This window comes from Martes martes (assembly GCF_963455335.1).
Source record: "Martes martes genome assembly, chromosome: 12".
Taxonomy (NCBI): Eukaryota; Metazoa; Chordata; class Mammalia; order Carnivora; family Mustelidae; genus Martes; species Martes martes.
In genome coordinates, this window is record NC_137900.1 from 62,510,639 (window position 1) to 62,527,242 (window position 16,604).

The window sequence follows — 16,604 nt, forward strand, 5'->3', positions numbered from 1 at the left end:
AGATAGGATGTGGGGTGGCAACCAGGGAAACCAGTTAGGGAAGGTAATGGAGGCTGAATCTTTCCATGACGGGAGGGATGTAGGAGGTGACTTCAATAGGACTTGACACTCACGGCCTGAGCCAGGGAAGGCCCCTGTGTGATGCTCCATCAAGAGGAGATCTGGGGTATGGCAGAAGATGGGGGCCAGGGACCACGGGACCAGTGTGCACTTTTCCCTGGTCCCTCCCTCTGCTAACTTTCCGTCAGGAATGGAGGGGAGGCCGCTCAGCAGGCCCCTCGCCCCTGGGGGCTACGGGTCCTGAGGTGGGCAGTGAAGCAGCATGATGTAAGAAGGGGCTGGGGGGAGATGAGGTTCTAGGCTCATTTTTGCCATAGGCTAGGAGAGAGGGACCAAATGAATTATAAGATATGTTCACCTCTGACTAAAATTAGAATTTGGAGATTTTTGCCCACATAAAACCCCACCACATAGCTCCTGGCACAGAAGAGGGAGGACAGGCACAAAGCACGAACACAGACTACAGAAGGAACCCAGACTCTTCAGCAAAGCCCGTGACCCGGCTGCCTTTCCAGCCTCAGGCCTCACCACGGCCACTTTGAGGCCACGTCTTCTGCCTAAATTACTACCACCCCATCCCCTTCTACCACTCTCTCCACCTAACTGACTCCACTCTGGAGTCCACCTCTTCCAGGAAGCCTTCTCTGACCTCACCCCCTCTCCAGAATCACCATGATCTCAGTCTATGGCCTCCTAATGGCCAATTTCCTGGTCTGAGGCCCTGTGAGCCCCTCAAGAGCAGGAGCTGTACCAACATGTGCCTTTGTGCCCCAAGCTTAGAACATGCCTGCAACCCACCAGGTACCCAATGAATGACTGAAGAAAATTAATGAGCTGTTGTTTCACTTTATTGGGAAAAAAATACCGGTTTTCATACCAGATAAACTCGATAAAACCTAATAACATCCCAGTCAACACTGTAATTCCCCACTGAATTAATTTATACATTCGCTTGCAAGCTTAATAATATAGCCATATATTTTAGAGGGAACAGGTGGTGATGAATGACAGGCTTAATTAGGCAAATCATTTCACCTAAAATAAAATACACAAACTCCAAGTGCAGTGATTCAGCAGCAAAAGAAAAAAGAAAATTTAAGAACAAAAGCTCCAAACACAACTGCTTTCATTCCTTCTAATTAAGTTTCTCTTTAATCTGCAATTTAAAATGGCAATTCTTTTAATTTAGTGATTTTCTACAAAAGATAAAGACACAAACCCTCAAAAGAATATCTGCATTTAGAGAAAAAAATATGCCACCCCTGTGAGTCATTAGAATGACAGGACCTAATTAATTGCACCTATAGGCAATTACAAATGGAATCAGAGTTGTGCAGGAGGGAGAGGAGGCTCAGGGGGGGCAGGACCAGGCCCTGAGAGGCAATGGGAGACACAGCCCCACTGATGTACCACCAGCCTCTGTCTCCAGGGCAGGTGAGGGGGCCCCTTCTCGATGCCCTAAATGTCCTTCCAAAAATTCTGGTCTAACAACAGGCCTCAGCCTTTAAAGACTCAGCTCAGGTGCCCCCACTACTGCCCTTTTAGGAGGTCTTTTCTCCATTCACATTATTAGCTTCCAACTCTGGTGGTCCCCTTCCTACTTGTGGGACAGATTTTATACCAATCGGTTCTGCAGTTTAGTCACTGCCCATAACGGATAGCCCTGCCACCCTATTGGGTGATGGTGAGGGATGGGGACTCAGAGGTGAGAAAGAACTTATCTCAAAGGGTCTCAGAGCTAAGGGGTGGGATGGGGGTGGGGCAGACAAGGCTTGAGCCCAGGCCTGTGGGTCACCAGGGTCAGCTTCTCCTCTGACTCCTCAGGGCCTTCCTCCCTGTGGTCAGGCAGAGGCTGTGCCTCCCTCATTTGGTCTGTGGTGTACTTCCCACCTCTAGGCCTGGAGAGACCAGCCTCTGGCTCCATCCATGACATCTAGAAGCTTCTAAGACCTGGCAAAAAGCCACCTCTCCAGAAAGCCTCCCCTATACTGCCTGCTGAGAGCCCCTTCCTCCTCAGAAGCACTTGGCACTTGGCCCGCAGCTCCACGGGCACTGCCTCCCACTCTTCCCCAGTCAGCCTGGGTGTTCCGTGGGGGCAGGCGCCTGGCACTGACTCTCTTTCTCTTTCAATCTCTCGTTTGCCCCTAAACCTAATGCTGTCCTTGTTATGGAGACGGGTGTTTAGTAAATGTTTGCTTAGATGAAATAAATGTGTTCCTTTGGGGTCCAGCTCCTTCTTGTTTATCGTTCGGGGCTGGCCAGAGAAAACAAATTCCAAAAGGCCAAAGGGCCTTTAAAGTACAGCTTTGCAGGCCTCACAAACCCTTGCTGGCTCCCAGTGCCCCTGGATGGAGGGCAAACTCCTTGCTCTAGTGTTCAAGACCTTCCGTGACTAGGAACCAACCCAACTTTCTGGATTCATCTTCCCCTACTTGAGTCCACACCCAGCCCGAGGCTCCAGTCACAAAGAATGGCCAGTCCCCAAATCCACCGTCTGCCCCTAGGGCTCTGCTTTGCTTTGCCTGCTCTCTGGATTCCTTCTTCACCATCTCTGGGCGCACAGATCTTTGTTATTCTTTAAGGTTCAGCTCCAATGCTACCTCCCAGGAGAGGTTTCACCCTAGACCCCAGGTAGAATTCCCTTCTCTTCTGTATGCCCTGCATCCCGTGGTCTCTGCCATTGTCTGATCCCACCCCAGTCTCCAGTAGAGTGGTAGGTAGGTGTCTTTTCAGAACCGGATGGAGCTGGGGCCTCATACCTCAGCCTCCACTGAACCTCTCCTCATGGCCAACATGCAGCCGACTTTAAAGAACGGCCTTGGGCTGCAATAAGGCCAGGGAATGAAGGAACCACAGCAGCTTGGCATCATGGAAAGGGCGTGGACTCTAGACTTAGACCCCTGTTTGAGTCCTGCCTCTGCCATTACTGTGTGACTTTGGGCAAATTTCTAAGCCCCTCTGAACCTTAGCTACCTCTTCTGTACACCACAGTCATCTACATTTACACCATAAAGGATCACTACAGAGGTAGTTAGTAACAGATGATGTACCAAAGTCCAGGCAGGGCCCCCTTGTAAGTGGTGATGCCCTCTCCATGGTCACACCCAGGCTTTGCATACTCCCCTCTCATGTACAGAGGAGGACAGAGTGCCTTGCATCAGAAACCACCTCCTTGGGACGCCTGGGTGGCTCAGTTGGTTAAGCAGCTGCCTTCGGCTCAGGTCATGATCCCAGCGTCCTGGGATCGAGTCCCACATCGGGCTCCTTGCTCCTCGGGGAGCCTGCTTCTCCCTCTGCCACTCTGTCTGCCTGTGCTCACTCTCTCTCTCTCTCTCTCTATGATAAGTAAATAAATAAAATCTTAAAAAAAAAAAAAAAAAGAAACCACCTTCTTCCCTGGGGCAAATAATACATTATATGTTAATAAAAATAATTAATAATTAGGAAAAAAAAAAGAAAGAAAGAAACCACCTTCTTTTTCCCTAGCCTCGGCTGTAAGTCCTGACTGAGCTGGAAGGTCCAAGAGGCACGACATATTCTCCTTTGTTCGGAGCTGAATCCCCAATGCCAAGGACAGTGCCTGACACACAGTAGATGCTCGATGTCTACCAAAAGAGTAAATCTTCACCTGGGTCAGCAGGACTGTACAACCTCTATGCATCAATGGAGAAAGGAAACTTGGTAGCTGGACTATTTCCTCAACTTATTTTAAAACATTCTGAAGATGGCTTAACTTTTCCCAAGGGCTTCCTATGTCTGGGGAGGCATACGTGAGAGGCCCGATGGGACCCTCTCCTCTGACCCCCACAGCGAGCCCAGGACATGTCAGGGCAAATTGTCCAGGTTTTAGAAACAAGGCCTGGTGCAGGCCAGCAGCCCTCCCAAGCCGAGAGGAGTGGGCTGCCACATCAAGCAGCCAGTCTCAGTTCCTACCTGCTCCCCTTCTGCTTTGGGATTTAAGCCCTGGAAGGCCTCCTCTCACCTGGGGGTGAGGGTACCCTAGGAGTACCATTCCCTGGGGAGGGGCAGGGAAAGAAGTCAGTGACCCGGCAAACATCCTCCAGTCCTCCCAGCTGACCAAGGATGTGGACAGTGGCCCCAGAGGACAGGGACCATTCAAAGCCAGCTAAAAAGGAGTAAATGGGGCCCAGGGGCCTTGGGCCCCAGGTAAGACCTGTGATGTGTTCCAAGCTCAGTGGCTGCGGCCTTCTGGCTGGCCTGGAGTCTCTGATCCACCAGCTAGCCACACAGGACAGGGTCCTTTAAGCAGAGGCACCAAGGATCAGACAACTGAAAACAGGGCACCCGGAAGGAGTGCTCAGCCCACTGAAGAGGCTTCTTTAGGCCTTCTGTGGGTGAGGCAGAAATTAATATACGGGGCACGTTTGCAAACCACATGTGGCTCTCAGAAGGGGCCTGAGAACACAAGGGCACAGAGAACAGAATGAAGGTGGCCAAGGCACCCCTTCCGCACAGTCCTTGGCACTGATCCCTCCATTCTTCCAACAGCCAGACCTCGACTCTGGTGGGTCGGGGGGTGGTGGTGGAAGGGAGTGGGAAGGGCAGGGGTGGAGAGGCACACAAGGAGCTGCTCCCCAGGCAGCTGTGAGCCCCCCAGAGGGGGCAAGGAGGGAGACAACACAGTGGTCGGGGAAGCTGGAGTGGACCACGTGATCCCCAGAGTCTCTAAAAACACCGCACACTTTCATGACAATGTGCGAACACCTGCAACTGCCTGAGACTGTTCCCATGACAACGGCTTTGCGGCTTCGACTTTCTACACATACATTCTGAGTTACCTCATCTACTCCTCCCCGCACCATCAGTATTAGAATTCCCATTTTACAGATGGAGAAACAAGCCTGGAGAGGTGAGGCCCCTTTGCCTTCCAGTTCAAGGGCAGGTCTCACTCTCCACCTCCCCCTCCACCCCTGTCCTGTGCGTGAGAGCTGCACCTCCACATATCATAAGACAACAGGCAGCTCAGCAAATGTTTGGTCTGTGTTCCAGGACTGCCAACAAGAGGCCTCTGTGTTCACCTCCCAGACGCATGCAAGCCCCGGGGCACCACGCTGCCACATCTCGTGGGCAGAGCCTGAGAACAGAGGTCTTCATTGTCAAAGGAGGCAGCGGTGACTCCCCAAGAAGCAGGGCATTGGACAGGCTGTGAGGCAGGCGCCGGGATGCCGCTTGGGTTCCAGGAACGCCATGTGGATTCCAGGAACACCATCCGTGCATGCACACCTAAGCTGGGCTGGGGAAGGAGACTCTGGAACAAGGTAGGGTGGGGGGAGGGGTGTCTTCGTCCCCTTATTCTGCACCCACCATAGGAAAGAGGCACCAGTGTCTGGTGCAAAGACCCCTACCCCAAGGCCTGCTGCTCAGCTATGGAAAGTAGAAGAATAAATCCTGATGGAAATGGTGAAATGATCCAAATGCAGAGACCTTTGTAGCTGCCAAAGCAAGCCATCTTTATTGTTGTAACCCATTTTACAGATGAGAATCGGAGGGCTGGAAATGGGACTGATTTGGCCCAAGTCAACAGCTAGATTTGAACTTGGACAAAAAACAGTATTCATGACGACAGTGGTACCAAAAGCCAGCGTCCACTGACCACTCACTGTCCCAACTCTCAGCATGAACTATGACCTCATTTTATTTGAGGTCATATTTATTTGCCCTGGGTCACCCTGTTAACAAATGGCAGCACAGGGCTTCAAACCCAGACCCTGTGGCTCTGGCATCTGAGTTCCTGTGCACTCTGCTAGCTCTGGGCCGGGCTCACCTGTCAGATGGAACACCTGCTCATGTCTGATGCAGCGTGTTTCCTGATGCTTACACCGACAGACGCCCACAGACAATCACTTAGAATCCCAGGGCCAGACTTTCCCCCCATCCATAAGCCTCAGAGGACCTGCATGATGGGCAGCTGTGGAAATGCGTCTCCCCATCTAGGAGACCCAAAGCCCCAGGCAAACTGTGTTTAGGTTTCTGCTGCCGTCCCTCTACCGGGGGCGGGGGGGCGCAGTGAGGGAAAGGGAGAGCGACAGGAGGGGACGAGCCAAGTGGATGGCTCTCAGGGGCCTGCGTGCCACCCACTGGCACATGACTCTCTCCTGAACCAACGCTCAGACAAGTGTGGACACACGCTCAGCTTCCTCCTAGGAATTCAGACCAGAAGGGGCAACCAGAGCAATTACCAGTCATGCAAAAATGCCCCTCCAGCTGCAGGTTCCTCCCTCAGCCTTGTGTGGAGAGAAGACAGGCGTACGGCATGAAAGAATGATTTGAAAATAAACCATCTCTGTGGGAGCAGGCTGCCTCATTACCCAGGTATTCTAGTGTCCTGAAGAAATCATGGGGTTGGTTTTCCTGAGACAGGACTTACTGAGTCATTTAACACATTTCTGCATGTTCATTATGTGCCAGGCACGGAGCTAGGCAGGGGCCCAGGTGGAACGAGGCAGGCAGAGTCTCTGACCTCACAGGGCTCCAACAATCTCTATCCACAAGATTTCTGCCCTACCAAACAGAATAGCGAAGAGTCTATCAAATCTCTGTGTTTTTTTTTTTTTCCACACAGGAGACAAAGGCACTAGAAGGAACACTTCTATCTATCAACATAATTAGTAGACAAACCAAAGCTATTAAACACTAGAACACTAGTGTTTTCCTTTCTCTTTTCTTCTTCTTCTTTTTTTTTTTTTTTTGGGCTACTAAATGAATTCATTCATATGTCAAGTAGAAAAACCAACTGGAAAAACCTGTCCCTCAGTAATAGCCAAAGGAAGAGAGCGATCCCGGTTCTCTTCGTAGTCATTTAAACCCCCCTTTTCTCCACAGACCTGCTGTCCGTATGTGTTAAACATTAATTACAACTGTTATTCATTACATGGCAAAAAGCTCCCCATACAAACAAAACTGTTAATTCCTCACAGGCCCAAGGCATTCTGGGAAGCTGTGCAAGAGACAGGAAGCCTCACAGGAGCCCCACTGGGGCCAATAGTGAGGAGGCGGCGGAGTGGGTCTGGGTGTGCCAGGTGATGGTGGCAGGTCTAACACTCCCTGAGGAACCTTCTGCAGAGGCTGAGCCTGTTTGTTCTGAGCGCACGAGGATGAATCACGGGGCTCGATGGAAACAGCAAGCCCAGAGAAAGTGTCTGTTGCACAGAATATCCGTGCTCCTGGCTTCAGAGCCTTTGTGTTGGATAGTGACAAGTCATGAGGTGAGCACGGAGTGGGAGCCCCTGCTTCTGCCTCCACAGCGACCAAAAGCACATGGCACTAACACAAGGTAGAGGCAATGTTCCAACCTGGCCTTTCTGCACTTGAGCTGTCAAGGCAGCAGTGGAAAGAGCAAAGATTTTGCAGGTGGTCTGACCTGGGTTCATGAGCCATGTGACTGTGGGCAAGGGGCTCATTCTCCCGGAGCCTGAGTACTGTCATCTGCGTGATGACAGTGAAACCACACCCACCTTGCAGGTCTTCATCAGTGGTGCTCACTAAATGTTAATTTCCTGTCCTTTCCCCATTTCCCCTCTTACCTTAATAGGATTATTTTAAATTAGCCAATTGAGCTGCTTTGGAGATGACTCACAATTGTTTAGGAAATAGACAAACCCAGGATCTTACTTGCCCTCTCTCTGCCCTTTTGGCTTTACTTGATGAGGCTGGGAAGGTGTCAAAACTCAAGAGGATGCCTGGGTAAGGGATGACCAAGCCAGCATTAGCAGCCCCCCTGCAAGTCTGTATCTGGCTTTCCATTATGCACCCCTGGGACAGAGGGGTCCTGGCCCAACCTGGGTGAGGGTGGGAAGGGACTGCACATGTCCAGGAAGGGCTTCCTGGAGGAGGTAGTGCTGATACCACTAAGCTGAGCTGTGACATCCCCTCTCTCTACCTTCTGACCCCGGTACCTAACATGTAATACATACAAGGTACACTGTAGGTGCTCAAAGCAAAAGTCCTCAGGTCAGCAGCATCAGCAATTCTTGGGACCTTGTTAAAAATGTAAATTCTCATGCCTCATCCCCAGAACCTTCTGCATCAGGAACTCTGAGGAGTGGGACCCAACAATCCATTTAATGTTTCCTTTGTGTGAGTCCCCTACTTGCTCCTGAGCAAGCCAACCATGGCTAGAATGGGGAGGGAGATAGGGGAGGAAGGCAGTGGGGACCCTCTCACACCCAGGGACCAGTGGCCCAATTCTTGCGAAGGACTGAACAAAGAATGGGAGCACTGGGTGACTCACTGTTGGAACTACTGCAGGAATGGAGACCAGGACTCCCTACTAAGTACTGCTTTCCACGGCACCCATGCTACTCAGTGCCAGGTGCAACGAGGAATGAGCTCTGCTAAGTGGGGCCTATGTGCCTACCAGGTACCTCTTCATGGAGTACTGTTTTAATATTAATTAAATTTTATTTAATACAGTAAACCTTCCCTGAACACCAATAACCGTTCTTTCATGTGTGACCCTTTAGGGCTTACAAAGTCTTTTCATCCAGACCTTTTCCTATGATCATTATAGAAACATGGTGTGACAAGAGTTGTAAGTATTCCCTTTTTCTAGATGGGAAAACTAAGGCTCAGGGAGACTGAACGGCCTGTATGAGGTGGCATGGCTGGTGAGTGGTGGAGCTGGCATGTGGACTTAGGATTGTCAAACTCCTTCTACTGCGCCATGGACTCCCAGCATGCCTAACACTGTCCAGGGCTTTTGAGCGCAGAGCGACTCACAGAGAGGCTAGTGGGGAAGACAGACAAATTCCCAAAATAACTATGTTTTAGCACTGTTTTCTCTCTAGGTCTGTCTTCTCTCTTTGCTGGGAAGTATACCTGTCGCCGGCTGAACCCAGGGCATTGTCTGAAAAGTAGCTTCAATGGAGACCAATCTTCAGTGGGTGGAAAATGAGAAATGAGAAGACTTTGTTCCTTTATAAGATTTCAAGGATGCCCTGCCGCCCGGCTCCTTGAACAAGTACTCTGATCATTTGCTTCTCAGAGGCAATTATAATTCATTTAGAATGTGGCTGTTAACTCTACTCATTGGATTAAAAGGAAACATTGTGGATGGCCTGTCTGACTCCGCTATGAGGTCCCTGGAAGTTCTCCTCGCCTATCCGGGCCTCAGTTTCCCCAGCTGGACAAGAAGGAGTGGGGTGCCATGGTGTGGGAGCCCCTCCCTGTGCTGGACGGTGGCAGAGCATGACTAACCCACAGCATGGGTATGGTCACCCCATGCCCCATCCTGGTACGAACTTCCAGGACGGGGCTCCTACTGGATCCTCTGTTGAAGCCATTCTAGATGGGAACACACATCCCAGAAAGTCTTCTACCAGAGGGAGAAATCTGTACAAGGGCAATGAAAGGCTTGTAGCATTTCCCGTGGGTTCCAGCCATATTTTGTGCAGCATCTCTGACAGCAGCAGGGAGCCTAGACATCCACTGGGTTCGGGCTGGGGTCTGGAGTTGGATTTCACAAATCCCGGCTCTGTGGCTGACTAGCCATGGGCCCCTTCTCTTTGGACCTCAGTCTTTTTTATCAGTAAAATGAGGAAACTCATTTCCCAGAGGGTGGCTATGAGGATTCAATGAGATAATGGAGGCAGAAAGTGCTCAGTCAATGGCCAGCACTTCTGTGATGTGGTTCCCTTAAGCCTCACTGACACCGTCTGCAGTGGGCACATTTCCCAGGCGAGAAATCTGAGGTTCCAGAGATAGGTTCAATCCCTGTCCTCCCAGTGGCCCCTCAGAGATGTGAGGACACTAATCCATACCACCTGGAGCCAATGTCTGCTTCTCTAGGTTATGCTCCCAGCTACTCTGCCCTTCCCTGGGGGGACACCTCCTCTGCAGGCTCCATTTGCCCATGTCACAGACCCTGCCACAGCTCAGGGCAGATGAGACCCTCCAGACCAATCCATGCCTCCCCGAGACAGTGTGGAATCCCCCAAGGGTGCTTTTCTTGCCCCACACTGGGCAGAGAGTTCCACAGAGCCATGGTGTGGGCCCAGAGCTGCCTCTCTGAGGGCTTAGGGCCGGGCAGGAAGGCCATTTCTAGACCTTCCTGCCACCTTGCAATTTGTTGCTGTAAAGAATCCCAGGGGGTGAAGTCAAAGCAAGCCAGGAACTAAAACTACCAGCTCTGAAGGCAGGTGTCTGCCAGGTGGGAAGGGAGCTGACAGCCTGATGGTAGCCACAGCAGCTCTCCGTGCACCGTGGGGCTGCAGCCTGCCTGTTCCTAGGAGTCGGCAGTGCCAGAAACCTGACCAGTTGTCTGTCCTGGGTGCTGGGATCAACAAAGGCCACATGTGCGGGAAGGGACTCCAGTGCTGGGTGGCTGGAGGCTCTGGCTAAGGCCACAGGTGGCTTCTGGGAGGAAGAGCAGGCAATGAAGGCCCAAGGCTTTTTGGAGACCCTGTGGTATTTCTCACCCGCCTGGCCACAGAATTCTAGGACAGGGGAAGACTTTCATTCCCAGGAAGCCAGAACCACCTCACACCCTGTGACAGCTATTCTCATGACAACTAGGGAGTGATAATCGAGCCTTCCTGAGGCAGCAGCCCTGGAGCCTCAGAGTACAGCTTAGCTGGGAAGGGTCTAACTTCCACAAAGGCTCGTCTGTAGCTGGGAAGGGTTACTTCTATGGAGATGCCAAAGCACATCTTCGAGAAATGCCTCCTTCCACGAATGCAATACTGGACAGCACTTAGAAAGGCAGTAAGCACTTTTGCTTCACAGGCTGAATCGTGGCGATAATTTAGAGCCCGCCCCCCCGCCCTGGTCTCTGATTAGCATGGTGGGGTGCTGAAACATGGAAGCAATCCTGGAGGGGACAGGCCACCCCCACACTGCTGGGCAAAGCCTCTACCAGCAAGCCTGCCTCAACTGAGCTTCTGCTTGCAAATTCCCAGCGAGGGGAAGCTTCTGATATACTGCCAGGTAGAGAGCACATTCTTCCCACTCACCTGGACCCTGAATCCCTGTGGCTCCTTCTCGGGGGGCCCAGCTCTGCCCTTCGGAGCCCCCTTAAAATCCACACCCTTTGGAAATTTGAAAACACTACCCAGGTTCCCTCATCCAGGCTAAAGATGCAGAACCAGAGAACACAGGAGGTGGAAAAAGCGAGTAATGATTTTGCCCAGCCAGTTTTAATTCCATACAGAGGCTCCCCAGCTACAGATCCTGCCCTCCGGGCTCCCAGGACCCATCAGAGAGCTCCTCAAAGTCTAGAAAAACCATGTGGCACACTTCAAACAGGTCTTGTAAGAAGACAGGGCCTAGCCAAGCACGGCTTTGCTCCCTGATGACACCACTGACTTGCTAAAGCGTGTGCACGTGGAGATACCCATACGCGTGCATACATACTACTGACTCACATGGGAACACGGTCCTTCATTCCTGGGCCGCCACACTTCTGGGTTTACAAATGCAACCCCAGCAGCACTCGAGCTGTCCAACTGAGTTGTTTCAACTCATTGTCCTTACCTGGAAGGTGGCCCTTCTACCTCTCACTCCTAACTTGAACAGTTAAGGTCCTGTAGGTTAAGTGCTTTTCACTTTAACATGCATATGAGGGCGCCTGGGTGGTTAAAGCGTCTGCCTTTGGCTTAGGTCATGATCCCAGGTCCTGGGATGGAGCCCCACATCAGGCTCTCTGCTCAGCAGGGAGTCTGCTTCCCCCTGTCTCTCTCTGCCTGTCTCTCTGCCTACTTGTGATCTCTGTCTGTCAAAAACAAAAACAAACAAACAAAAAAACATGCATATGAATCACCTGGGGGGCCTTATTAAAACAGATCCGGACTCCATAGCTCTGGGGTGGGGCCTGAGACCCTGCATTTCTCACAGCTCCTGGGGATGCGAAGCTGCTCCTCCAGGGACCACGTTCTGCGCAGTATGGCGCCAGACCAGACTAGAGCATCAAGGTACCACCACCCTCAAGTGACCCGCTGATCAGTCCAAGGGGAGGCCCCATACCTGTCTGCAGTGCTATCTCACACCAAAGGCCCAAGATGTCTGGGAGAGCTGCCACATGAGTCCTTTAATCAAAACGGTGTTTACAGAAAGAAAGCTCTTGGATGGCACTGGCCCCATTCCAGCTCCTCTCACGCCCAGGAGAAACAAAGCCCCTTATCAGCCATGCCAGGGGAGAGGGGTGGTCCTTGGATTCCCTTGTGCCAAGGGAAGATAGGAGACTGTGAAATGCGCGGAGGCAACCTGACCTTCAACCACACGACTATGCTTGCCTCTGGCTCATGGCCAGGCACTCAGAGCTTGGCAGGCAGAGACCAGCACCTAAAAGAATTAACCACATGATGAAAGAAACGTTCTACCAGAGTTGAGCGCAATAAACTCAACAGGCCCAGAGAGGCAGCAGAAAAGCCCTCGGGATGCATGGCTGTGTCTCAGGGAGGGCTCACAGAGATGGCAATATTTGCGCTGGGTCTGGAAGGAGGCACTGGATTTTTTCCATGGCAGGGAAGGACATTTAGGCAGAAGAATGGGATTTGCACACCACATACTACGTCCAGGAAACTATTGAGTAATATGTGGCAGGAATAGGTAGAACATCAACTGAGGGGATCAGGATGGGGGTAGGGCAGAGGCCCCACTGCCGGGGGCTAGAAAGGAAGGGTCTAGTTATGCATGAAAAGGGGAGATTTCAGGCAAAAATGAATCTTGAATTAAAAATAGAAACTCCCCTATGGACCTGGGTGGCTCAGTTGGTTAAGCATCAGACTCCTGATTTTGGCTCAGGTCATGATCTCTGGGTCACGAGACTGGTCAGGCTCCGCACACTCAGCATGGAGTCTTGCTTGGGATTCCCTCTCTCCCTCTGCTGCTCCCCCTGTGTGCGTATGCTCTCACTCTAAGAAATAAAATCTTTTTTTTTTTTTTTAAGAAATAAAATCTTAAAAAAAAGATAAGAAAAACCGTCCTTTTGGACTTTCAACGTGGCAAGAGTTAAATGAGTCATTCAATGCCTCTTTTTTCACATTACTAAACTCTTAGATGCGTAAGAAATCTTTTGCATCTGGCTTTTCACCTTCTAACATTAAGCCGAAGCATTTTCCTCAGCTATTATAAACTCTTCGTCAACATCGCCTGTGAGGAGCCGAACGGTATTCCATTTAACCAATCTCTGTCTGCTGGACATTCAGGCTGTTCCCCACTTTGCATGATCATAATGCCTTTTCTGAGTTTTCAATCATAACCCTGGCATGGATGCTAAAGGCTGGGCTTAGAATCAAAGGTTGTGCACATCGGCTTAAGACCTGTGAGACATGTGGCGGGGAGCTTTCCAAAAGGTTGTATGAGTGGAGTTCTGGTGCTGGGAGATTTCCAGATTCTGCAGAACCGAATGAGGTGGAGGGGGGCACCCCAGTCATTCTCGGCCAGGCCGAGCGCTGGCTTGAGGTCAGGATGCGCTCATGCCTAGGCTCCGTGCCCAAGCTGGGACAGGAGACGCAGTGACCCTGGGTGCTTGCAGGCCTATTACAGCTGTACAGCTAGATGGAGGCACTGGGCTCCTTCAGGCCCAGCAGGAGCCGTTCTGCAGGTTGGTCCTCTTCTAATTGGTAACAAAATTCCTTCTGAAATCTTGGCTTCAATGAATTAGAGAAATACCAACAGGACCAAGACAGTCAGACAATGAGATCATCCAGGCCATCTGTGAAGACTAGGGAGACTGGAACCAAGGCCCTAGGGGCCAGACCTTGGATTTCCATTTGGCCTGACCTGGCCTCCTTTCCCTCCAGGACCCTCATCATCTTTGAGGGGCCCAAGTGGACAGAAAAGAGGACAGCCCAGCTCAAGTGGATTCTCAAATGAAGCCCCATGGTCTACCTGAGAAAGAGGGACCGGTGCCCTTACCCCCTTTACCGAAGGTGAGTACTGAGTATGGGTCAGCAGTCCCCCTCTGAGCGGGGCCACTGGCTCCTTACCTGCCAGAGCTGGGATGGTGACCCTGTTCCACTCCCATGGCTGGTCGTACTCATCAGCGGGCCTGTCGTCGTCCTGGGGCAGCTTGCTCTCCCGCAGTCGGGGGCTGACCGTACTTTCAGAGTCCGAGTCGACACTCTGGCCCTCAGGTTCATAAGGGGTGTCATATAATTGGATGCCTTTGTGCTGAGACCGGACGCTTTCTTGCCTCTGAAACTCTGCAGGCAAAAAGGAAGGAAGCAGAGATGTAACAGGTGCACAAGGACTTCCTCACCTGGGACCTGCCAGGTGATGCCCACAGGAGTTCAGTCACCAGCCAAGAAGGGGAAAACTGCACAGGAACAGGACCCTGTTTCTGAGTTTGAACTGTCCCTCCCTACCCCCTGAAGGCAGCGTCTCTGCTCTCACAGGGCAAGGCTTCCTCACAACGATCTCAGGCTCCTGGACCTAAAGAGGGAACCAGAAGGCTTGCTGCCGCCATCTGCTCCTTCACTGTGGTCTGTAAAGGCAGGGCCCAGATGTGCACATGACCTTCCAGGTGTTCTGACATTAGCTTGGAACAGAAAGAGCCCTCAGCCCCTTGCTTTACGGGTGAACAGGATCTACCCTGCAAGGACTATTCCCCATCCTCTGGACTTTCATTCTCTACCTGAAAAATGAAATTAGGCCAAATGATCCTCCAGTTTTCCTTCAGGTAACAAGTCCAGAGCCTCACCAGGACCACCATTTTCTCCCCTACAAGGCCCCACGAGCACCCCCGTCCTTGTGTTTCTGCCTCCGTCAGAGCCTGCCCATCTTCTGACACAATGAGAAGATCGGAGGGACTTGAGAGCACATGTCCAGTTTCACTGCTAAAGAAGGGGGGGAAAACTCTTAATCCTTTGGAAAGGATGCCAAGGTCTGGCCCCTGGTGGGCTGAAGGGTGACTGCCCATCTAGCCCAGGCCCCAAACAGGGGGCACCCATTACCTGCTTTGATCCTAAACACCATTGTGTGAAGGGCCTGCATGGGGCATATGGAAGGGGTTCTCTGGAGAGGCTGCTCTGAGGAAGCCCACTGCTTCCTGAAGAGGTATAACAGGCACCTAAATGGCCAGAATTCCCATGGCAGAGGGGCTCAGTGCAGGGCCTGTAAGGGATGAGGCAGTGGGGGAGGGAGGACACGTGAACTCTGACAAGCGAACACAGAAGGGCTGGCATTCCCTGTGGTAGGACCAAGGCAAGCCAAGGCGGGGTGGCTGGAGCAGACAGACAGACTCACTGCCCTTCTGTTTCCCTGTGGTAATAATATAACTCTGTCCTTTTAACCAGTTTTAATGATACAGTTCAGTGGCACGAAGTACATTCACACTGTTGCAGAGCCATCACCACAACCCCTTCCCCGAACTTTTTCCTCTTCCCAAACTGAAACTGTACCTAGTAAATTCTAACTCCCCATGTTCCCCTCCTCCAGCCCCAGCAGGCACGGTGCTACTTTCTGTCTCCATGAATCTGATACCTTATGTAAGGAGAACCATACGGTACTTGTCCTTCTGTGACAGGCTTGTTTCACTTGGCATAATGTTTATAAGGTTCTTCATGCTGTAGCACATGTCAGAATTTTGTTTCTTTATGAGGCGGAATAAAACTCTGTCTATTCACTGCCCACTTCTGCTGGAGCACTGGGTCCAAGGAGGTGAGAGGGGAGAGGCAGGGTTTGACATAAAAGGGGTGAGGGTCATTGAGAGTGAACTGTTTAAAAGGACTCCTTTTTTTTTTTTTTAAGATTTTATTTATTTATTTGACAGAGAGAGAGACAGAGAGAGAGAGTATGAGCCAGGGGAACAGGCAGGCAGAGGGAGAGGGGGAAGCAGGCTCCCACTGAACAGGAAGCCCAACCTGGGGTTTGATCCCAGGACCCTAGGATCATGACCTGAGCCAAAGGCAGATGCTTAGCTGACTGAGCCACCCAGAGGCACCTTAAAAGGACCCTTGAGGCATTCACCAAATCAAAGATCCAACGGCATAAAGACACGGTAGAAGGCCAGGGACTTACGTGTCTCGGAAGAGGAGCTGACAAGACACCTGGTGACATCAGCCCTTCTGAGCGAGAGCGTTGTTTTTAGGCTGGGCTTCACGTTCCAGGGCCAGCTCACAGGAATGACGACACTCCCCGCGCACACGCCCTGACACGGCAGAAGCCAACTTATGTCGTGCCCGTGCTGTTAGTGTGGACAGTAACTGACGGGACAGTAACATTCCCAGAGCTCATGAAGTCACACACCAGCTTCACGACTGTGTTGTTCCCAAGTACTGCCTGGGTGATTCCTTTCTATTTTTGCTTATGCTGCCTCACTTTTTAGAGTTCATAAATTTATGAGAAAACTTTGATATCACCACCCATAAGACATCATCCTTTACTAAAAACAGTGGATCAACGTGAAAAGAATGAATGAGAACAAACCAAGCAGGTAGGTCCTACTGCCCACTGGGCACCTAGCACAAGGCCTGCTTTCCCTCTGCTGAGAAGGACATGAGCCAGTGCTAGTCAGCCGAGGCGTGTGTGTGTGTGTGTGTGTGTGTGTGCGCACACAAGTGGCACGCAGAGATACTTTCTTCGGC

The 16,604-nt window shown here is 51.4% G+C and overlaps 1 protein-coding gene across 1 annotated transcript in view; it reads right to left on the reverse strand.

Moving 5' to 3' along the window:
- Positions 1 to 16,604, reverse strand: part of SHB (SH2 domain containing adaptor protein B) — a 134,178-nt gene that overhangs the window by 34,154 nt on the left and 83,420 nt on the right. Inside the window, exon 3 of the mRNA XM_080819608.1 lies at positions 14,007 to 14,222. Within this exon, the coding sequence (XP_080675734.1) occupies positions 14,007 to 14,222 (216 nt within the window). The remainder of the gene's footprint in view (positions 1 to 14,006; positions 14,223 to 16,604) is intronic.